Raw genomic sequence first — 21,875 nt, forward strand, 5'->3', positions numbered from 1 at the left:
GACAGTGTTTCATTTTGAGTTTCATTTTGAAACCATTGTTCCATTTCTTCAAAACTGTTTCGCTCATAGGCTATAATGGGGAACCACGAAACTGCCTATAACTTTGTCAGTTCTTGCCCGATTTGGATGGAACTTGCAGGGACGGTAGCTCCTTCTGAGGCCATGAAGCCTGCCAAGTTTCAAGGAGACAGGTCCAGGGGTTTCTGAGAAACTGCACCTCAGGCTGCTGACAAGTAAAACTCGTTACATGTGTGACTGTGTGCGTGTTAAGGCACAGTGGGGTGAAAACTGCAGGCATGGTAGCCTCTGCTTAGGCCATGAAGCCTGCCAGGTTTCAAGGAGATAAATACCAGGGTTTCTGGGAAGCTGCACCTCACGCTGCTGACAAGCAAAATTTGTGACATGGGTGACAGAAAGCAGGCCAGTGCAAACAATGCTGCCTTTTATGCAGTCCTTCCATTCCTCCTCCAGAACACTGGAATTGGAAGGGACCTCAGGAAAGGACCACAGTCACTGGCCAGCTACAGTCAATACGAGAGCAGTCTTTCCCCCCTCCCTCTCCTTACTTTTTGTTTCCTTGCAGACAAGCCCTGCTTGAGTTTTGAAACTCAAAACGTTTCGAAACTTTCAAAACGTTGACTGCCCTCATTTCGTTTCAAGGCTGTTTCGAAGTCCTTCGTTTTGTTTTGATTTCACTGTTTCAAGCTCGAAACAAGTTGAAACAGCCCCAAAACGAAACAGCCAGCGAAGTTTCACACAGCCCTACTGCACATGCTCTGCTCCAGAGATTACAGGTGCAATGTTAGCTTTAATGGCAGGCAAGCCTGTTGCAAAAAAAAAAAAAAAAAAGAAGGATGCAGTCCCATCTGCTATAGGGCTTCCACAAGTCCTTTGAACTCTGTCTAGCAGCTGATATAAGAGTCTTTCTTCTCAACTCACTGAAGTGCCACCTTAAAGAGACTGACTATTTACCTTGCTACATAAAAGCAAGTTTGTTTAACAAAAATAAGAAAAAAAAAAAAAGCAACCCTGGAACCTAGTTCCAGTTCTTGCCAACCCTCACATGTAAAATGTGACCTAAAGCTTAAACTTAAAAAAACCCTGTTGGCCCAAGGTATTACACTTGTTGAAAATTACTCTTATGAAGCGAGGCTTTAAATTCCAGATATTCAGAAACCATAAATATTTTTTACCTCCAAATATGAGACTTTCAAACTGAATGCCCAGTCCTGCTTCCGCTCTACTTCTTGAAATAGTACTTTAATTACGCGAGGAATAACTCCAACACTAGGTTCATGTTCTTGATCATGAGTGAAAGTACCTCCCATAGAATAGGTTTTTCCAGAACCTGTCTGCCCATATGCTAGGACGGTAGCATTGTACCCTGAAGAATCAAAGAAGGAAAAATTAGAGACTGACAACACATAGATGGAAGGGGAGAGGAGTATTTCAAGCACGTTTCAGCATAAAGCTAGAGGCCTCTGTGGAAATAGGCCAAATCTTGCAGTTTACACAACACTGACTATACATGTAGTCAATTCACTAGGGACAAAAGGTCCACTAAAAGCAGGTACCTTATCTAGCGTTTAAGTACAAGATAAAACCAGCATCCCTGCCCAGCTCATACAAGCCAGTTCCACAGCTCTAAGGATGCCAAAAACAGCATGTAAGCACTCCATCACCCTTTCACCACCTTTTCAGTACCTCAGCTCACAAGCCTCAGATGAAGTTTGAAAAAACAAGTCCATCTTTACTTTTCAAAGTCAAGTGAACCTACCCAATTCACCTTGGGAATCCACTGGAAAACCTGGCTAGCAGTAAGTTGGTAGGATGTAGCTCTCACCACTTCAGTCTGGGATAGATTTCTAGGCATAATAGCTTGTTCTTTGAAAAAAGGCTGTAGGGTTAGAGTGGATAACAAAGCAATTTCTACTAGCTGTTCTTGCAGCTTCTGATGTCACTGGGGTATCCCAAACCCCAATGAAAGTCTCCTGTACCTTTGCTATAATTTTTTTAAAGTAATTATGCACACTCCAGTAAATCTCACCTTTGAAGATGCCCTGTATTAAAGGGGCAACAGATGTATTAAAGACTTCCTCCTGCTCAGCTGATGGGTCAAATACATAGTCGTATGTGAAGGATTTGTCATTGCCTACAATTACCTGTAGGGAAGATAAAAGCCAGTAATGAGGGCTACTTTCCTCATTTGCATGCTGTTACTCAATGATCAATTCAACTCTTGTCTGCAGTGGTACAAATCTGAAAACTCCACTGAGGTCCACAGAATCATATTGGGGCAAGGAGAGAATGGAGAAAACACTCCCTTACCTGGGGCTCCCCAGGCACAAAGGACAGACACATCTGGCACCCTTCGCTTATCTCCTTCACGACCAAGGGGCGGCAGCGGAGTGCAACCCGCACAGGAATCCCCTTCTCCTCCTCCTTCACCATTTTGAATTGCAGTAGTTTCCCTGCAGGCACAGATAAACAATAATAAGTCTATTTTCCCAGAAGCCTCTCCTGTTAGATTTCACATGTCAGGCCTTGCAGGAGCTCAGGGAACTCATAAGATACATTCACTGTTTCAGCTGATATTTAGCAACAGCTAGTACAAGTTAGAGAAACAGAGACGGCTCTCAACCCAATATCCAAGGAGACCGAAGCCATCAGCCCTCCCTCTGCCCCAAAGAGAAGTTAGGTTTTGGGTGATCACATGTTGATAAAATACAATGTTGCTTCTAGTTACATACAGAAAAAGTTGATTAATTCGTCACTCCAAGGGGACCGGTAACGATGACTATCCACAAGAACTGTCATTGACTGGGTCAGATCATGGGTCTGTCTTGCCCAGTCTCCTGTCACAACCAGTTCTGGATGGGACACACTGGGTCTCTGTAGGTGTCCCAAGCCTCCCCTTGCGGGAGTGTGGGCAAGGCCTATTCTTCCTCCGCAGCCAGGTCCATACCTTCCACATTCAGGCCTCGCAGAGACTCCTCTACGGTGCCGGTACCCAGGCAACATAGTGCCTGGACGGCTGTACCTTCCTCTGCTGCCTTCGGAGGGTCTGATACTACTGGCAACTCTTCTACCTACAGGGCCTCCCCAAAGCAAGGACCTGGAGGAGCTGCCAGATTTCTATCCTGACCTCCACAGGGCCCAGAGGCTGGTTTCCATCTCCAGGTCCCCAGGGACAGTCCACCCAGGGTGCTGACCTCCTTGCCGAGACCCTGCTGAAAAACTTGCAGCTGGCAGTGCCGCCGATTGAGGTGCCCTGGGTGCACCAGAAGATGGTCCTGGCCCATATCACTTGTGTCAGAGAACTCCTGGACTATGGTAGGCAGGGGTGGGCAAATCCCTCTGCGCTGGTCCAGCCCAAGTAGCTGCCCACACTGCATGCTCTCTGCTGCATAGTCTGAGAGGTAAAGGCTGCCCTGCCGCACACTGCATTTACCTACATCGACCAAGTCCTGTGCCAGAGCAGTGCATGTCGTCCCCCCCGACCCATGTCCCCCAGCCCTCTGGAGCTCATTGTGGGGCCACTGCCTCAGCAGGCCCCATGGTGCCCCCCTCCCCACAACCACAGCAGGGTGGTGGACACCAAGCCAGTCCACTTCCAAACAGTCCATCACTGCCCACTCTATATGCTCCTGGTTCCACACAGTCCATCATCCCATCCTTGTGTCCCACCCCAACAACAAATGGCAGGACACCCCAGACAAGGGCAGGGGTCCCTGGCAGACTAGCCTATATTCTACCTTGATCTCACGAGCCACCAGGAACTTTGGCTGGTGGCACCTCCATGGAGCCATTTCCATGGGCATGCACCTGGCACACTTTATGGACAACCCCAACAGCTGCAGCTGCCCCTTTTGCCCAAGGAGGGAGATCCTGGCACACGCCATACCTTGAGTGTGCCAGGCTGCAGCCCCTCTTCCATCTCCTCCAGAATCTGCTGAGGTTCTGGCTGCAATTCTCCCCACACCTTTTCTTTTACAGACTTCCCATCTGCAGCCTCACCAAGTCACAGAAGTTTAGGGCTTGAAGGATCCTCATGAGATGACTGGGTCCAGCCCCCCTGCTTTGGGCAGAAAATAACTGCTGGGGTCAAATAACCCTGGTAAGATGTGCATCCAGTCTCCTTTTGAAGATTCCCAGGGTACTGCTTGCATCACCCGCACTGGGAGTCTATTCCAGAGTCTGGTCACACAAACCACAAAGAAGTTTTTCCTTGTATTCTTATAGCTGAAACTTTCTTCTAGTTTATGACAGTTGCTCCTGCTTTTCCCCTGGGGTGCTTTGGTTAATAGTTGTTTGCTTAGCCCCTGATGCTCACCCCCGATCTATTTGTAAGCTGCCACCAAATCCCCCTGAATTCTTCTTCTCTTTTCTAGGCTGAACAGTCCAATATCTGTTAGTCTTTCCTCATATGGCTTGTTCTTCAGGCCTCTAATCATACAAGTGGCTCTTCTCTGGACTCTCTCAAGCTTCTCCACATGCTTCTTGAAGTGTGGTACCCTGAACGGGACTCAGTACTACAGCTGCGGCCTCACCAATGCTGAGTAGAGTGGGAGAATAACTTCCTTAGTTTTGCTTGAGATGCATCAGTCGATGCATGCCACTGTGCTGTTTGCTCTGATAACTGTAGCATCACAATGGTGGCTCATATTCATTTTATGGTTAAGATTCATAGATGTTAGGGTCGGAAGGGACCTCAATAGATCATCGAGTCTGACCCCCTGCATAAGCAGGAAAGAGTGCTGGGTCTAGATGACCCCAGCTAGATACTCATCTAACCTCCTCTTGAAGACCCCCCAGGGTAGGGGAGAGCACCACCTCCCTTGGGAGCCCGTTCCAGACCTTGGCCACTCGAACTGTGAAGAAGTTCTTCCTAATGTCCAATCTAAATCTGCTCTCTGCTAGCTTGTGGCCATTGTTTCTTGTAACCCCCGGGGGTGCCTTGGTGAATAAATACTCACCAATTCCCTTCTGTGCCCCCGTGATGAACTTAAAGGCAGCCACAAGGTCGCCTCTCAACCTTCTCTTGCGGAGGCTGAAAAGGTCCAGTTTCTCTAGTCTCTCCTCATAGGGCTTGGTCTGCAGGCCCTTGACCATACGAGTTGCCCTTCTCTGGACCCTCTCCAGGTTATCCGCATCCTTCTTGAAGTGTGGCGCCCAGAATTGCACGCAGTACTCCAACTGCGGTCTGACCAGCGCCCTATAGAGGGGAAGTATCACCTCCCTGGACCTATTCGTCATGCATCTGCTGATGCACGATAAAGTGCCATTGGCTTTTCTGATGGCTAATTACGACCCCCAGGTCCTTTTCAGACATGGTGCTCGCTAGCATAGCACTACTGAGCCTGTAAGTTTGTTGCAGATTTTTCCTTCCCAGATGGAGCACTTTACGCTTCTCAGGTGTTGAACAGCATCTGGCTCTGATCAGCCCATCTAACTAATCTGTGTAGGTCCGCCTGTATTGTCCGCCTACCCCGAGTTATGGTCACACTTTCCCACAGCTTAGGGGAATTGCAAGCTTTGCCAGTACGCTTTTCACCCCCACATCATTGATGAAGATGTTGAAAAGCACTGGTCCAAGTACCAAACCCTGGGGGACCCCACTGGCTACCTTCTGCCAGGTCGACACAGATCCGTCTATTAGTAACCTCTGGGTCCAACCCCGCAGCCAGTTTCCCACTCATCTGACCATTGAATTGTTGAGTCCATAGAGTCCCCTAGTTTTACCTTGAGAGCCTCATGGGGCACTAAGTCAAAAGCCTTCCTAAAGTCCAAGTAAATGACATTGACCGTGTCTCCCTTATCCAGATGGTGAGTAACCTGGTCGTAGATGAGTTTAGTCAGACATGACCTACCCTCAACAAAATCATGCTAGCTGTTGTTCAGAATTTTGCCTTCTACTAGCTTATCACATGTGGACTTCCCAAGAAATGTTTTGAGGATTTTTGCTGGGATTGAGGTCAGGCTGATCAGCCTGTAGTCCCTGGGTCCTCTCTCCTCCCCTTCTTGAAGAGCACAGCATTGGCCCTCTTCCAGTCTTCTGGGACCTCTCTCGAGCGCCACATATTCTCAGATGTTCACCAACAGCCCTGCAGTGACTTCAGCTAGTTTGTTCAGCACTTTCGGATAGAGCTCATCCGGTCCTGCCAACTTATAGATACACAGTCTCTCTAGCTGTTCTTTCACCAGCTCTACACTGCTGTTGGTAGGGACCTACTGTGATTATTCCATGTCATATTTGCATTTGGCAAGCTATCACTCTTTGACTGGTAGAATGCAGATGCAAAGTACTCATTCAGTTCTGTTTTTTCCTTGGTGTTGGTGATCAGATGTCCAGATGCATTGAACAGTGGTCCCACATTTCCAATGGTTTTCCTCCTGTTACCCATATACCTATAAAAGAACTTCTTATTATCCTTGATTTTGGTTGCTAACCTGAATTCGGTCACTGCCTTTGCTTTTCTAATCTGCTCCTTACAGTTGTAGACACGCCTATTTTGCATACAGGTATGGACAACTTCTGTGCACAAAGGATCATGTTCTTGAGGAATGACCATTCTTCATCCACACTTTCTCTGTGGTCCACGATCCCTTAGGGCATCACTTACTAAAGTCCTTAGCTTATTGAAGTCAGCTTTTTTAAAAGTCAAGAATTTGTACCTTACTGACAGATTTCCCAGCCCTATGACAGACAGTGAAAGTGACAGTGTTGTAGTCACCGCCGCCTAGGTTACCCTCTATTGTCAGATCACTCACCAGGTCATCCCCCTTGGCCAAAACTAAATTTAGGGCATTTCCTCTGGTCGGCCCATATACTTCCTGAGACAAGTAGAACTTGTTGATACAGGTCAGGAATCTATGCGACCAGTCAAATCTGGTCAAGTGTTCTTCCCAGGAGATGTCTGGCTAGTTAAAAAGTCGTCCATGACTACCATATCCCATGCTCTCGCAACCTCTTCCAGGTCTCTGGAGAATTCCAGATCTAGCTCCTCATCTCAATTTGGAGGTCTGTAATATATTGCTACAGTAAGGTCCCTTTTGCCATGTCCTCCCCATATCTTGACCCAGAGGGTGTCAAGTTGCCCTTCCTTAGTATCAATTTCAGCTTCCAAAGTGTACTGCTCCTTTACATAGAGAGCTACATCTCCACCCTCTTTCCCTCTGCAATCTCACTTATGCAGGGCATAGCCCGCTATAGCTAGTCCAATCATGGGTAGAGTCCCACCATTGTCATAGTCCCTGCTAGGAAGTAGGAGGGCCAGTTCCTCCTGTCTGTTCCCCGTGCTCCTGGCATTTGAGCCCTGTGCTGGAGGTCCTCAGTTTCCTGTCACTTTGACGGAGCTCCATTCTCTCAGCTCATGCTGTAGTGTCCTTCCTGTCATCTCCTGTTGTAACAGTTGTTCATTTGCTGGTCTCTAGGCTTGCTCCACTTGTCCCCCCATCCCGCAACAATCTCAGTTTAAAGCCCTGTCCAGGAGGTCCATCATCCTAGCCAAGAAAAGAGCCTTCCCCTTCAGCGTGAGGTGGATACCGTGCCTTCCCAGAAGATCTCTGTCTCTGAAGCGCATGCTGTGCTCAAGGAAGCCAAAACCCTCTTGGTAGCACCATCTTTGGAGCCTTCGGTTCACCTCTTCGATACATCTGTCTCTCCTAGGCCTGCAGCCCACAACCAGGACAGAGGAGAAAGCTACCTGCGCCCCCAACTCCTTAAGAACAGGCCCCAGAGCTCTGTAGTCACTCGTGACCTGGCCAGGATTGCTCCAAGCAGTGTCATTTGCACTCACATGGGTGACAAGCATGAGGTAGTGGTCAGGGGATTCCTAAACTTGTCTGACCCTCTCTGTCATGTCCCAGATATGGGCCCGTGAGGCAGCAGACCTCAAGGGGTCAGGGTGGCGGATCACTCCCTCTGTCCTTCTCAGGAGGGAGTCACCCACCACAACCACACTGCATCTCTTTTTAGGGGTGGCAGCTAGTTGACTAGGAGACTCTGACTGGGAGAACCCCCAGAGACTGCAGGGCTGCTTTCCTTTCTCTCATACAATCCCATCTCCACACAGTTTCACTGGGCAGCGCCCACTGGTTCCTTCGACTCATTTGAGGGCCAGTGGGCACTGTCCCATTCTGCTTAGTGTCTCCCCATAGCACAGTAGTTAATAACCCAACTTCTGCTCGTATTTCTGGGCAGAATTTCACTGGTTGCCATCCAGTCTCACTCGATTCATTCAAAGGACAGTGGGTACTCTCCTTGGTACCCCCTTCCAGATCCCTTGTTACTAACTTATGACCCCACTCTCCTTCCTGTTTTCTTTTTATGCATCCCATGAAATCAGTTGTTGTGTCCCCAGTGGCTCCTTTATTAAGGGAGATGTATAGTACTTTATGATGTGCCTGAGCCCATAACTAGGGCATGTCAAATAGGCCTGTAGGGTTACCATACGTCTGGGTTTTCCCAGACATGTCCTCTTTTTGGGGTTTCCCCCATCTCCATCTGGGGGGATTTTTAAAATATCAGCAAATGTCTGGGATTTTACCCTAGTTCTGCTTTCCTGCCTTCCCCAAGTACGCCAGCTGCGGGCAAGACGCTTGCTTTTACTACCTGGCTCACATGATGGCTGTTCACCCAGCCCACCTCCTCCCTCCCAGATGTGGGGAGTGGGGCTCCTCCCACCCCATTGCATTAGTCGGCAGAGGGGAGGTGGAGGGGTCATGACAAGGGGCCCCTGCTGTGATGGGTGCAGTCAGTGACTGCCTACTGGGGCATTGCTGTGGTGACTGCAGGGACTCCTCTGCCTCCTCCTCCTTTTCTGCTCAAGATCCCTCCTGCAGTGGTAGGGAAGAAGGTGGCTGCCACGGCTCTTGGCTGGTGCTATCACTTGCATACTCAGCTGGGACCTTGGTACCCACACACCTGCTGGGCTGGGCTAGGCCAGGTCATGGCACAAGGTCCTGGGTGGGGCAGGGGGAGCATTTGCAGGAGCTACCACGCTGTCCCACCTGTGCCTCAGCTCTGCTGGGGGCTGGAACTGCACAGCAGCAGTGCTCAGACTGAAGCAGGGATAGGAGGCAGTGTCTCCCTGCACTGCAGGGGGAGGGGCTGTGGCGCGCTGGTACCGGCAGGGGCAGAGTGCAGCCACGGTGCCTCAGCACCTGGGTGCTCTGAATGGGGCAAGGAGGGCAGGGGCACTTTCTTCCCCCCTCTCTCAATTCCAGCCCTCTTGCCGGCCCCATTGTTATGTCTTTCGAAACTTGCCCAAGACTGGGCCCTTGTGCCATGCTGCTTCCCCCTGGAGCCTCCAACCCAAGCTGCCTTCCTTCCCCCCTCGGCCCGGAGCCAGGGCTGTCGGGCTTCCAGGCCAGCGATTCTCCACCGGGTGCAGCAGCACCGCCATGGGGCGCCTTGAGAGCCTTTCAAGGCTGCCGTGAGGCGTTAGCCGCGTAAACGTGACTCGCGAGATGAAGGACCTGTCGCTGCTCCCCACAGCCATACACCCGCCCCCCCAACACAGGTGTCCTCTTTTGTGGAACTGGAGATGAGCGGGCGGGCGGGTGCTCAACCCAGGGTTTCCCTTGCTCCGCTCACACTCGCGGCCCGGGCCGGTCCCGCTCAGAGCCGCCCCTTTTCCTCCGGGGCTTTGCCCGAAGCCTTGTTCGACCCTGGCGCCGCCCCCTGAGCGGCAGCGCGGGGGAAACGGACCCTCCTCCCGGCCCTTAGCACCGACCGACCCCCGCACGGCGCAGGAGGGGCCAAGTGCCGCTTCTCTCCCCCAGCCGCTCCCCGGCTCCCCCCACGCCTGCGGGAACGGCTCCCGGCAAAACACCTCCTGAAAAGCTTCCGCCACCCCTTTCCCCGGGAAGCGCCCCCGCGGCGTCAAGGCAGAGCGTGCAGCTCGACCCGACCCGACCCGACCGTGCACTCACCCACAGCCTCGCCTTAGCCTGTCGCTGTCTCCAGCCGCGGAGCCGTTACCGCCAACCTTCAAATTACGTCTCTCGGCGCCAACCAATCAGGAGGATGCGACTGTGCGTAAGGGGCGGGGCCTTATGGGCGCCTGCGTGTGACAGCAGGAAGGGGCGGGGCAGGCTGACCTCACGTGTCCGCCCCGGGTCACATGACGCGCTGGGAGCGGCGCGGGGCCGCGCGGAGCGGTATGGAGGCGCGGGTGCCGTACGACGACTACCCCGTGGTATTCCTGCCGCCCTACGAGAGCCCCCCGGCCTGGATCCCGCCCCACGAGGTCGGTCGGACCGGGCGGGGGGCGCTGTGGGGCTGGGGAACCGGCCTCAGCCCGAGCCCGGGGTGCGGGGGGCCCCGGGGAGAGTCGCTGCGGCTGCCCGGGGGTGGCGCCTCCCCTCGCTGTGCTGGCGGCTGCGGCCCGGAGTCGGGGCAAGGTCCTGGGGGGAGCAGAAGCGTGTTTTTGCGAGGAGCCAGCTGAGACGGCAGGAAGCCTGGTCCCCGCCTCAACATGGAGCCGGGCTGTCCTGCTGCCGGCAGGGCCTCTCGTCCCGGCGATGAGTAGCGCGGGGCATACGCAGACAGTGTAGACCAAGGCCGTGCCCGCTCCTCTCCCCCCTCACGTTGGGCACCAGGGATGCTTGCCCACCTTTGAAACTCGAGTCACCCAATTATTTGTACCGGGGTAGCACCCACACACACCGGCCTGCACCAGGAGCCTGTTCCGTTGCATGCTTGGAGCTGCCCCTGTAACACTGGCCCGGGTGAAGCAAACAGGGTGTTTCTTGAGGGGGGGGGGGAACTTGGGCAAGAGTGACAGCGATGGGATCCCACCATAATGCCCTATTGCCTTGTGTAAGCCTACTACAGCTATATTAGTATTCGATTTCCCTGCAGACTCCCAGCCTTAACGGCATGTCATTGGTGTCACATTCACATCTTGAGCCCATGTGGTGCGGAAATCTTTTGCGGGGATGTGGGACGCTTGAGGAACCGAAGGCTCCTGCAGAGCTTTCCACTTGCTTACAGTGACTATGTGCTTCACAGAGAATTTACCACCCTGATTACAACAACGAGCTGACCCAGTTCCTGCCCCGCACCATTGTGCTGAAGAAGCCTCCAGGAGCCCAGGTGAGAAATCCTGGGGTACAGCTCTACCCCCAAGCTGACCACAGTTTGCATGCTTCTTTTACCTTCATGTGGGATCCACTGACCAGGATGGACCAGTTTGGGCTCCTCCTTCCCACTGCCTTGTCCTGTAAGGATCATGGTCTTATTTTGCTGTATGGCCAAGAGCTCTTCTCTTCTGCAATGCAGCCAAGACAGGCTGTGATAAGGCATGAGGCCAGCAGCAGAAACCCCATTCCTCTCCGTGTTCTTATGACCTGCTAGAATTGAAACTGCCCCTAGAGATGGAAGGGCTGTGGGAGTTGTGTTGCCCTGATCTTGTGCAGGTTTTGGGGAGGGAGTAGGTGTAATCTCTGCTGCTCTAGTAGGGGAAGCAGCAGCTCATACTTAACTTCACAGAAGGGAGAGCATGGGGATTTAGAAGACAAAATTTAACTTCCAGCCATGGCATTAACCTGTATCTCTCACTCAATCTGTAGTATGAGGAACATGCCACTTTGCAGGGATAAGGAATAATGCAGTTTGACATTCTCATGACCATCTCCTTGGCTCTTCTGGCAAAGTAGTTCCCAGAGCAGGGTTAGTAGCATCTGTCCTTCCTTTCTGTCTCTGGAGTATGAGCCCCAGTAGCTGGAGGGTTCCAGTGGCAAAGGAAGGTGCTAATCCTCTGTCTCTGTCACAGCTTGGTTTCAACATCCGAGGAGGAAAGGCATCTCAGCTGGGAATCTTCATTTCCAAGGTGTGTTCACGCCTCTATCCACCATTTCCTTGATCTCTCAGCTATATTGCTTTCTGCTATTTCTTATACTTATTCACCTGGACTGAGCAGGTATATACTGTTCTGTCTTTGGATCAGGCTCAAATGCTCTATACAACTCTAGACTCATTATTAGGAGCTGCCAAGTACCACAGAATAAATAGTCTGGGACAGACTTATCTGAGAGTACCCTTTCCAATGTCAGCTTTGAGCTCCCCCCTACAAATGCAGCTTTCTAAACATACCTCAGTACTGACCTGAGCCTCTCTCCCCTTCCCACCTTGGTCTTTCTAAGGTAGACTGGAAGTAGAAACCGGGGGATGGAGGGGGGCACAGTGCTGCTAAGATGGGTCTGTTGGATTTGACCTGTCTGTGGAAAGGGCCTGTGCAACACTGGCCGTACAGACAGCCAACATTGCCCCCTCTTATTCACTTGCAGGTGATCCCCGACTCGGATGCACACAGAGCAGGGCTGCAGGAAGGAGACCAGGTCCTTTCAGTTAATGATGTGGATTTCCAGGACATTGAGCACAGCAAGGTGAGAGCTCCCCTGGCAGCTCAAATGCAGGGGCGTAGGCTGCTTGTGGAAGTTCAAGGCACGGAGAAAAGCTAAAGGAACAAGTCCATGTGATGCAGAGCTGACCTGGCTTCTTTATAGAACTGCCCTAGCCTGAGTGCCTTGCCAAAGCAGTGGTGCATACTCATGTGACAGCTTTGAGGACTAGAAATAGGACCTAGGCACCCACCTCTCAGTAGTTATTCCTACCAACTTAGTGGCTGATCATATGCAGCTCCCTTTCTTCTATTCCCCTACTCACAAAGGGGGAGAGTGATCACTGTCTACCGAGAGATTCTTGGCTGGGAGCTCACACTGGATTTTAAAGTGACCCAACATGGGGAAGAACCCAGGAACATATACTGCAGGCCTGAAGCAGGTTGAGTGGAAGAGCTTCTGTATTCCTTCCTTAATGTGGTGGTCATCCCTGGTGCAAAGCCAGTTGACTGCAAATTGCTGCTAAAGCACTGCCAACTTCTGAGGCTGGACCCTCCATCTGAGGTTCTGGGTAATACTGGATCGTTGTCTCTGTTTAGTCCTCACTTACAAATATCCTTCTGCTGCTTTCAGGCTGTGGAGATCCTGAAGACTGCCCGTGAAATCACCATGCGTGTCCGCTTCTTCCCCTACAGTAAGCTTCTGTTAGATCCTCTGGCAGCATAGCAGATTCCTACTGTTTTGCATCCCAGCAGTTCATCAGCTCTGCTGACGCCAGCTAACCTGATCATTACAAGTCTGGAGTCCTAAATATAGGGATAAACTAGCAGCCTTCAGATCAGATAGAACCATAATTGCTGCTTTGCTCTCAATATTATGCACCAAGTCAAAACAGTAACCTATGACTTCAACTACTGGCATATAAATTAGTCATGTCATAGCAGAAAAAGCTTTGGAGAAGCAGTTCAACAGCTTAAATGACTGTTAATCAAAAGAGGTGGCTGCAGAGCACTTGAAAGCAACTATTTAGTCTTCAGCACCACACAGGAGTTGGTTCAGTAACTCTAGCTGAACCACTTGTTTGTTAGTTGGTATTAGTTCCAGATGTTGGTACTTTTCTTGTACAGAGAAATGTTTCATAAAAAAAGCTGGCCAAGAGCCCCCTGTCCAAAATGAACAAGTCTTAAATCCACAAAAATCTGCTGATTCAGTAACCATAAGGATCAGAGATGGATTGAAAAGCAAAGGGTTCAGAAGACCAAACCAAACAAGTATCTCAGAAAAAGGAAATACATCTTCAAAGTGAAGTAAAACCAGGTGGAAACTAATAGGGATGAGAGACCTTGAAGCACAAAAGTGACATGCACATTGGTAAGATCATTCTGAAAAGTAGGGCAAACAAGAGGGTGAAGAAGTTACAGTGAAACCAAACTATTCCCCGCCCCCAAATCAGTCTTACCACAGAGAACAAGGGACAGGGGATCCTCATTCTTTTCTGACATTAAAGATAGTTAAGTATCAGCATTCTCACCTAGGATGCAAGTTGCTAAAACAAGTCACACCTATGTACAAGAGTGCTGGAGGAAGTAAAGAAAGAAGCAGTTGAGCTGGTAACATGCCATCTCAAAGACAGCTGCTGCATAGGAGCAGAGAAAGTGTTCTAGTCATTCCAATATATTAAGTAGACCTGGAAACTTCATCTATCACCCTTACTACTGTGGTATCCACCAATTCCCACCCCTGCCCCATTGTCAACACTTAAAATCTACAGCCAAATAGGTCTTCTTATTCCAGTCTCTCAGGCTTGAGACATTTTTCATATAGAGCACAGCTCACTTAGAGAAGTCCTTTCTCTCCATCTTACCTTTTTAGCCTTACTAATATCCTCTCTCTCTCCTTTCAGATTACCAGAGGCAGAAGGAGAGAACTGTTCACTAAGAGACCATTTCCTGCTGAGGGTCCCTTGGCAGTGGTTGGCTTTGCCCTTTGGTTCTAAAACTCTCCACTAACTTTCCTCAGTATCAGAGATGACACTTAACTAGACTTTATAAAAGTTTCAGCTTTGGTCAGAGGACTAACTGACTGACTGGCCCCGTGGGCCTTGTCACACAGGAATCTGCCCTGCTGCTAGATTGGCACCAATGACTCAACAGAGCAGCAGCAAAGAGAACTGGGCTTTAATCTGTATTTTCCAAATCAGGCACTGAACTGAGTTGAAGGGACTGATGGGCAAGTGAGAGGTGCTATAGAATGAAGGGGTGCTTCTGTGGTCATTCCACATCTATATTAGAGCAAAAGCCAGGCCTGCAAGTCTAGTAATTCTGTCTTTAAACCCAACTCAGAGTAGATCTTCTTTCCTTTCTACATGGTCTTCAGTGCTATATCCAGCCTGCACTGCCCTAGCATCATGTCCCATTACAGTACATTACATGTTGTGTTGAATGAAGTAGCTGGCAGGATCAGTCCCCTACTGCAGGTATCACCGCCAAGACTTCCACCACTGGGCAGAGTTGATCCACCCATGTTCTTTAACAACATGCACTGTGCTATGTAAAGCTGTGACATCCCCTGTGCCCTGTCTGAGCCCTGGTAGCTGACTAGCTACTACAATATCTTCCCTCTGATAAAATATAGGGCATTCTACTGCAGAGCAAGGCCCTGCCTTGTTTTTCCAAGGATTGTATCCTCACCACCTGCCTATTCATCCCATTTCTGCTCCTGGTGGAAGTCTCTAAACACCTTACTCCCTGCTCTACCTCTGCACTGACTACTGCTTCCTTGAGCACTGAATTTGCTTAGAATGCAGGGAAAATAGTAAAATGCAGTTAACCTTACCATGCCTGTTGAGCTGTCCTCCGGCACCACTTCAGTAGGACACATCCACCTCCCACAGTTTAACTCAGGGCTAGTTTCTAAACCATGCTGACAGGTCAGATTCCACCCCCACTTTCCTTTTTCCTGCCCTGTCCCTTAACCTACAGGCTCTCTACTCTGCTCTTTGTCTGGCTCAGTTGCTTTAACTCAGGGGCAGGCAAAATGCAGCCTGTGGGCTGGATGTAGCCCTCCAGGCCATTTTATCTGGCCCACAGGGCCCTTAATATTAATTTTCTAAACTCTTTATCTGCCCCTGGCTGCCCGTCATGCGGCCTTTGCTGGCTTACCAAAACTCAGTAAGCGGCCCTCTGCCCAAAATAACTGCCCGCCCCTGCTTTAACTGATCTTCATTTTAGATGCTGGAGACAGTCCTTAGGATTCCCTGCTGGCCCTGGAGGCAAGGGGGTAGCTACACACATACCTCGTTTATCACTTTCCATCCTGCCACTGAATGAATTAGCTGTTCTACAGGAGAAAGCCCACTCTGCCCTCAGCATAGCCCACTGAGCTGAGACAGCTTAAATTCCTCTCCTCAGCAATTCTCATGCTAAGAAACATGGTAAAAGGGTGTGGGTTGTATTATTCTCCCTTAAATGGCTTCTCATCTTGCTAAGCCCATCATGAGGATGGGCTTATGTTCCTGTACTGGGGTGTTAGATCACTTAATGGAAACTGAAAAGTCTTAATAAAAAGTTACTACATCAAGCATCCTGCTCCTGCACTTTGTCTTAATTTACTTGTAGTAAGTGGCTCTGATAGGATGATTTCCATTTTGTACTCCTTACCCTCAAAAAGAGTAAATATTATGCAGTAAGGTCAATGTTTAAGACTCAGACTGCACAGATGTGTCCTGGATGGCTTATGCAGGCACTTGTGAGGATTCTCTTCTAGTCAGCAAGTTTTTCAGGAGATATTCCTTAAGTGTCCTCAACACTGCCATTTTCAGTACTGGTTCAGCCCCAGAGCCAAAAGCCTCTGTGTATGCGTGTGAGATAGCTACTGACATTTTAACCACGTCAATTTGACCTAATAGCTACATGATGTGGCATATCTGCAACCATACAAAGGCCCATCTTAGCTACACCTTCCAGAGTTGCCAGCATTATAGCAGTGGAAATTGGTCTTTGACTAATTGCAGCAGCAGCCTTAAGCTCAGCTGCAGTAGTTAGAGCTCCTGCAGAGTGGGGCAGGTTCAGCAAGCTTCTGCTCCGTCCCAAAGTGTGAGAGAACTCAGTTCTGAGGACAGAAATAATGAAAGCACTGGAAGCTTTGTTCCTAGTAGTGACAAGTTCATTAGTCTGCCCCTACAGTCTACTCACTTGGCTGCTTCATGTGTGGGCTAACAGCTGCCCGTACCCTAAGGAACAGTCACTGTCATTAGCTACAGCCCTTCACTTGGGGCAGAGACAAGCAAGGATGTTAACTAGGGTTTCTCACCAAGGCCCTCCCAGATGCTAGCTCTGACACAGCTGCACAGGGTTGTGGAAGGGCATTATGAACCCTGCAGCAGGTGAATGTCCCACTTAATAAATCCAGCTACAACTGCCTGCAAGTTTACTGTGCCTCCAACTTCAGTGTCTTGCCTGCTCAAGTGATAACCATCAGTGGAGAAAGGGTCAGCAAACAGTTCCACACCCAGCCACACAGAACCAACACCTACCTATGCTGTCGGGCAGGGTCTGAGACACAGGAAACTAATGTATTATTCAGGGACAACAGCTGCACTTCAACTTACCTCTACAGACCTGATTAAGAGCACATAGCCCTTCAAACCACTCACTCAGTCTCTATGAGTAGACTAGCTCCAGTCAGCTTTGCCAGTTCCTATTAATGGGAACAAGCAACTTCCTCCTTTTACTCCCCATTGCTCAGATTATCTGCCTCCATTCCTTCTTCAGTTTTACTGCCACAACACTTCAAGAAGCTCAGATCCCTCCCACCCATGTTGTTGCCTGCCCCCCCCCCACACCAGCCAATGTATGCCTCTGATGCTGAAGCCTAGTTTAACTCTGAGATAACTAGCAGCCTTCAGGTTATAGCAGGGAAGGACACCTTCACCAGTTAGACATTCCTCCCAATCCTGCTCTTCACTCTTGCGCTAGAGGCAGGTTCCATGACTGACAGGGAGCAGTAGGCATGCTTGTTTAGTCATGTCATCACAGTTCCATCCAGCTCAAGCTTACTCTCTGCTCTTACTTCCTCATTTTTGCAGGGGAGCAATTCCTCATTTCTGCAGGAAGGTACCGAGTCCAACGCCATCAAATTTTCAACAACATAGGATCCTTTGCTTCTGTGAGTAGAGACCACAGTGGCCCTGCAAGAATTCCCCACCAGAAGCAGCACAGAAGCATTATGGGCAGCAGATGCCTCTGCCACAGAAATACTGCTGAGCTGAGGAGACTTATACCCTCCTACTGAATGTTGCTGATAAGTTCCTGAGAACCCACAGCAAGGGATACCCTACCTTGATCGCTACTGTAGCCATGTCAGGCCCCAGGTGCTCCCAGATCCCCATTCAGTCACAATTCATCCATTCAGTTTCCACCTTGTTTGGGGTCTCTGTGCTCAAAGACCCCCCAACATGGTCACTTGGCTCACAAGAGGAAAAGACTGCAAACCCTGAGAATAAAGATATGCTTCCCCCCCTTTAATGCAAACTCCTATGGAGCCCAGTGCAACAGCCCAATCCAACATTCCTCCCAGGAGCCGACAGAACAGCATCAGTTCTCGGAGCTACTGTGGTCACCGGTTTCATCCTTCACTTCCAACAGGCTGCTCTCATCAATGTTCTCCAGAGAAGCAGCACGTTGGAGTGCCAAGTCTGCCACTGCCATGGTGGGAAGCTTGTTCTGCTCAGGGTACAGCCAGGGCTTCATGCTCATGTCATGTTGCTGTTTCCAGGACGGATATTTCACACAGGCCTTGTGCAATTTCTTCAGCATCTGACAAAAGCAAGAAAGGGAAACAACGCTTAGGAAGATCCCAAACCAATTGCTGTAGGGACCTCCTACTCCCATTTTCTTAAGGTACTTGTCACTTGAAGCTAACTCCATGTCCCCATTTTATGCCTTAACCATCCTTGTTAGTTCCCCCAACTTTGTCACTCAGCCTCACTGCATCAGGAATGCTGAACCCCTGGATTCAAGGTCAGTTAGTTATAAGCTGCTTGCATGGTGCTCTGTCATGAGCATCCAAGGAGGTAGCTGGTGATGTTTTTTTTCATTTCACGTGCAGCAGAAGTCAGCTGCTGACAAGATGCTGAACTAGCTGGGCCTGCATATTCTGGCATCCCAAGGTATTTGGAACATGTTCCTCAAGCTGCTTAGGACTATGCCAGGAAGTTAGGAGCCCATATTCCACAATCCAGAACAAGCTAGTGAATTGTTCTCAACAGCCAACCCCATGCGCAAACTCTTAAGGCCAATTCTCAGTACTCCACAACCCAAAAACTCTCACTCACCCTTGGCGCTAGGTACTGGGAAGATTTATTTACAACCCATTTCGGCAATGACCCTAAAGAGATGAAGAAACAAAATTGTTAGTGAGCTGTGGCAGGAAAATGCCACACTACCACCAGGATCCAGACAAAACATGATCCTAGAATAGGTCAGTAGCTTGGAAGCAGGACTCTGCTGAAAGAAAACAGGTATTCTTTCTGCTCTCTGTTACAGAGCAATGTTTCTGCTTACCTGGCCCACAGCTTGTCCCACCCCGCTGCTTAGCTACAGGTGAGGCAGAGCCAGACTTACCTTTGGGGTCCACCTGAGCCAGGTAAGTCAGGGTGCAGCTGGTTGGCCCAGTGGGATGAACCAGATATCCCGCTAAGACTGAAACTGCCCTTACCAGGTCCTTGCGTGGAGGATATTGCTACAAGGGGGAAATCAGACACTCAGACATGTTCCAGCTTCTCCCCCCCTCAGCTGCTATTCTGTAAAGCAAGGCAACTGGACTAGTTAGAAGCCCAAACATGGCATACGGCTTGCATGGAGTTAGCTGTGGAGCCAGGATCTGGTCACAATAAAAGTCCCAGCATGCCCAGGGACAGACATAGGCTGCTCAGCTACATATTTGCTAATACAATACAGTTCAGGTTTATGGCAGTCAGAGCCACACACTGCTCAATGACTCATATCCCAAAAAACCTACCTGGCTAGCAATCGACTCAGAAGGTACTCAAGCAGGCACCACCAAGAATCCCACAGGAGGAGTCATCCATACATCAGTGGACTCCCCTCCGTCCCTATCTTATGCTGTCACTCACCGGATGTTTGACAGAAAAGTTGATGATCATGTAGCAGTTATCCAGGACCTGCCAGGATCGCAATGTCACCACATCTCTGTTCTTTAAGGGCTTTGGGCACTTCCCTGGCCAAGAAGGAAAGAGTCACTTCACCTCATCCAGCAACAGAAGCTCCTGAAAGTGCAGTCCTGAGGATGTGCCATCCCATTAAGGGGCTTCTATCTTTCCTGCTGTTGCCTTTCAGGTGAGGTTAGCAGTCTGTGTCCTGCTACCAATGCCTCCCATATCCCATACTGGCCCCACTGGCACTAACTGGTCCCTTTGTTAGTAGCCTTAGCTGAGGGTCTCAGGATGAACTGGGCACCAGGGATCAAACGCCTTTTCGTGGTTAGAGAGCCCCAGGCAGTGCAAGCTAAGGTACACTGGTAGGGAGCAGGATGCTAACTCTGTTGCTGCTCAGCACTGTTTATTTCAGGCATATGTGGCGAATTCAACCTCGGCCCCTTCCCACTCGGTAGATTTGGTTGGATGCTCCACTCATTAGCATGAGTTTTCAGTTGCCTGGTTGGTCCTACCACCTGCAAAGCTCAGCCACTCACTCACAGGCATAGTAACCCACGTCAGCATTGATGGCAAGCTGGGCAATGTCATGTGTGTCAATGACATTCAGGTCCCACTTCCTGCGATACTCAATGTCATGCAGCACGTCATACACTGTCTCTGCTGGCACATCTGAGACGTCCAGGCGGCACTGCAGGCAGAAGCACGACCACAGTCAGGACACTGGCTGGCCGCATCCGCTTCTATTCCACATCCCACCCCATCAGCACAGCTGGCTTGGACTAGATCAGTGGTTCTCAACCTTGTTGAACTCCAGAGAGACCACCAAAAAAGGGGAAAGTTAAGACCTGGCCTTTTTTTTTTTTTTTTTTGGATTATGGAAAAATAAAGGATCAGTTTTACTGTTGTGCAGAACCCCGGGAAACTCCAGCAGCTCCGAACATTTTTGCCACTACGGATTCTGAATGGGAAACCTCCGGGTTTATTGCAAATGATGTGCAGGCACCTAGCAGTGGGCCCAACAGCGCCCTTACAGCAATCCTGCACGTCCTGGTTGAGCATCCCTGGCTTAGACACTGCAGAGAGGATTTCTTTGGGGCCAGCTGGGCTCCCACCTTTGAGAAACCAAGTAGCCTGGGCTCATGGCTGGCTGTCAGCCGCTAGCACTTCGCCTCCCGCTCCCCCAAGCAGTGCTTCGCTAGCATCAGTCTGCCAAGGCCTTCCCTGTTCCATAGGGCAGGGTGGGGCAGACTGTGCCAGAAAGGGAAGCATGGAGGGGACAGACGGACACTGACGCACTTGCCGCACCCGAGTCCTGCTCCACCCACAGCGCCAACCAGGCAGCAGCACCGACAGGCTCCAGGGTTCCTTATTCCAGGGGACCCTCCCCGGCTCCTCGTGCGCCTCCTCCACAACGCGTTTCCCCTCCCAAGGGAGGGATGGTTGCTGTGCTTTCCCCTGCCGCAGCCAAGCCGCCTGAGTCTTGCTGACCGAGAGAGCCGAGGCTCGTACTGGGGGAGCCCGCCCCGCTCCAGGTCCGGACTGCGCACTTGCGTCGGGGGCGGGGACCCGCACTCACCTTGATGCGGTGCACGGCGGGGCCGCCCGGCGACGGCGGCTGCACCCACACGGCGACGCCGTCGCGGCTGTAGCGGCTCAGCCAGCCCCGCTCCGCCTCACACTGCGCCCGGAAGCCCCGGAACGCCGCGGCGTCGGGCACCTGCACGGGCTCCATGGGCGGCAGCGGCGGTGCGAGTGCCCGGCCCGGCCCGCCAGCCCCGGACGCCCTGTGCGGAGCCGAGCGAACACTGTTCCACCCCACCCCGCGGCAGGTGCACAGCTGGCCCACAACTCATTGGCTCCGTAAGGTTCTGCTAGGTGCCAATCAACACGCGGTTGCGGCCAGGTGAACCCCGCCCCTCCCGCTGATTGGCCGCCGCGGCCCGAGCTCCTCTGTTCTGATTGGAGCCGTGCCAAACGGGACGTGGCCGCCGCAACTTGGGATTGGCGACTTTTGAAAAAAAAAAAAAAAAGAAAAAGAAAAGAAAAGAATCAATGGCCGGGCCGCTGAGCTCGAGGCGAGGGGTCGCCTTCTGATTGGCGGAGGGAATCGAGGCTGCCGGGGGCAGCTTTCCTGCCCCAGGGACGCTCAGTGCGGCGCGGCGCAGCTCAGCGGGCGGGGCGGAGCTTCTCTGTTCCGGGCCTGGGCGGGGCCGCCCGGACACGGGCTGGGCTGGTCCGACGGGTGGCTCACGGCCGGGAAAGCGGCGCGGGCCCGTCCAGAGCTTTTCACCGAGGAAATAATTGCTCTGTCTGCCCAGTTTTCCTCAGATCCGAGGCAGAGCAGTGGGGC

At 51.0% G+C, this 21,875-nt stretch overlaps 3 protein-coding genes and 1 long non-coding RNA gene across 5 annotated transcripts in view; 2 read left to right on the forward strand and 2 right to left on the reverse strand.

The window, feature by feature from the left end:
- KIF4A (kinesin family member 4A) overlaps window positions 1–10,033 on the reverse strand; it is a 33,853-nt gene extending 23,820 nt beyond the window's left edge. Inside the window, exons 1-4 of the mRNA XM_006265307.4 lie at window positions 9,937–10,033; window positions 2,329–2,471; window positions 2,048–2,162; window positions 1,194–1,384 (exon numbers count right to left, since the gene is read on the reverse strand). Of these exons, the coding sequence (XP_006265369.1) occupies window positions 1,194–1,384; window positions 2,048–2,162; window positions 2,329–2,451 (429 nt within the window). The 5' untranslated portion in view covers window positions 2,452–2,471; window positions 9,937–10,033. The remainder of the gene's footprint in view (window positions 1–1,193; window positions 1,385–2,047; window positions 2,163–2,328; window positions 2,472–9,936) is intronic.
- Window positions 10,034–10,100: 67 nt separating this feature from the next.
- PDZD11 (PDZ domain containing 11) lies at window positions 10,101–17,758 on the forward strand. Of its 2 annotated transcripts, none has more exons than XM_014607192.3 (6): window positions 10,101–10,253; window positions 11,018–11,101; window positions 11,781–11,837; window positions 12,295–12,393; window positions 12,982–13,042; window positions 17,435–17,758. In XM_014607192.3, exons 1-6 carry the CDS (start codon window positions 10,128–10,130, stop codon window positions 17,638–17,640), a joined length of 633 nt encoding a protein of 210 aa, XP_014462678.1. In that variant the 5' UTR covers window positions 10,101–10,127; the 3' UTR covers window positions 17,641–17,758. The 2 variants fall into 2 exon arrangements, with proteins under 2 accessions (XP_014462678.1, XP_006265368.2); XM_006265306.4 differs by lacking the exon at window positions 17,435–17,758 and adding an exon at window positions 14,252–15,928 and having other exon boundaries at window positions 10,107–10,253.
- A 90-nt stretch (window positions 17,759–17,848) lies between these two features.
- Window positions 17,849–21,484, reverse strand: LOC102566533 (START domain-containing protein 10). Its single transcript, XM_019487896.2, has 6 exons — window positions 21,102–21,484; window positions 20,066–20,213; window positions 19,484–19,587; window positions 18,972–19,089; window positions 18,683–18,735; window positions 17,849–18,164 (listed from the first exon to the last, which is right to left on the reverse strand). The coding sequence occupies exons 1-6, from the start codon at window positions 21,255–21,257 to the stop codon at window positions 17,943–17,945; spliced, it is 801 nt and encodes a 266-aa protein (XP_019343441.1). The 5' UTR covers window positions 21,258–21,484; the 3' UTR covers window positions 17,849–17,942.
- Window positions 18,159–20,447, forward strand: LOC132252157 (uncharacterized). The gene is made up of 3 exons (XR_009463976.1): window positions 18,159–18,517; window positions 18,894–18,993; window positions 19,069–20,447. It is a non-coding gene; the product is annotated as an uncharacterized LOC132252157 (long non-coding RNA).
- Window positions 21,485–21,875: the final 391 nt, after the last annotated feature.

Source organism: Alligator mississippiensis, chromosome 8, assembly GCF_030867095.1.
Source record: "Alligator mississippiensis isolate rAllMis1 chromosome 8, rAllMis1, whole genome shotgun sequence".
Taxonomy (NCBI): domain Eukaryota; kingdom Metazoa; phylum Chordata; order Crocodylia; family Alligatoridae; genus Alligator; species Alligator mississippiensis.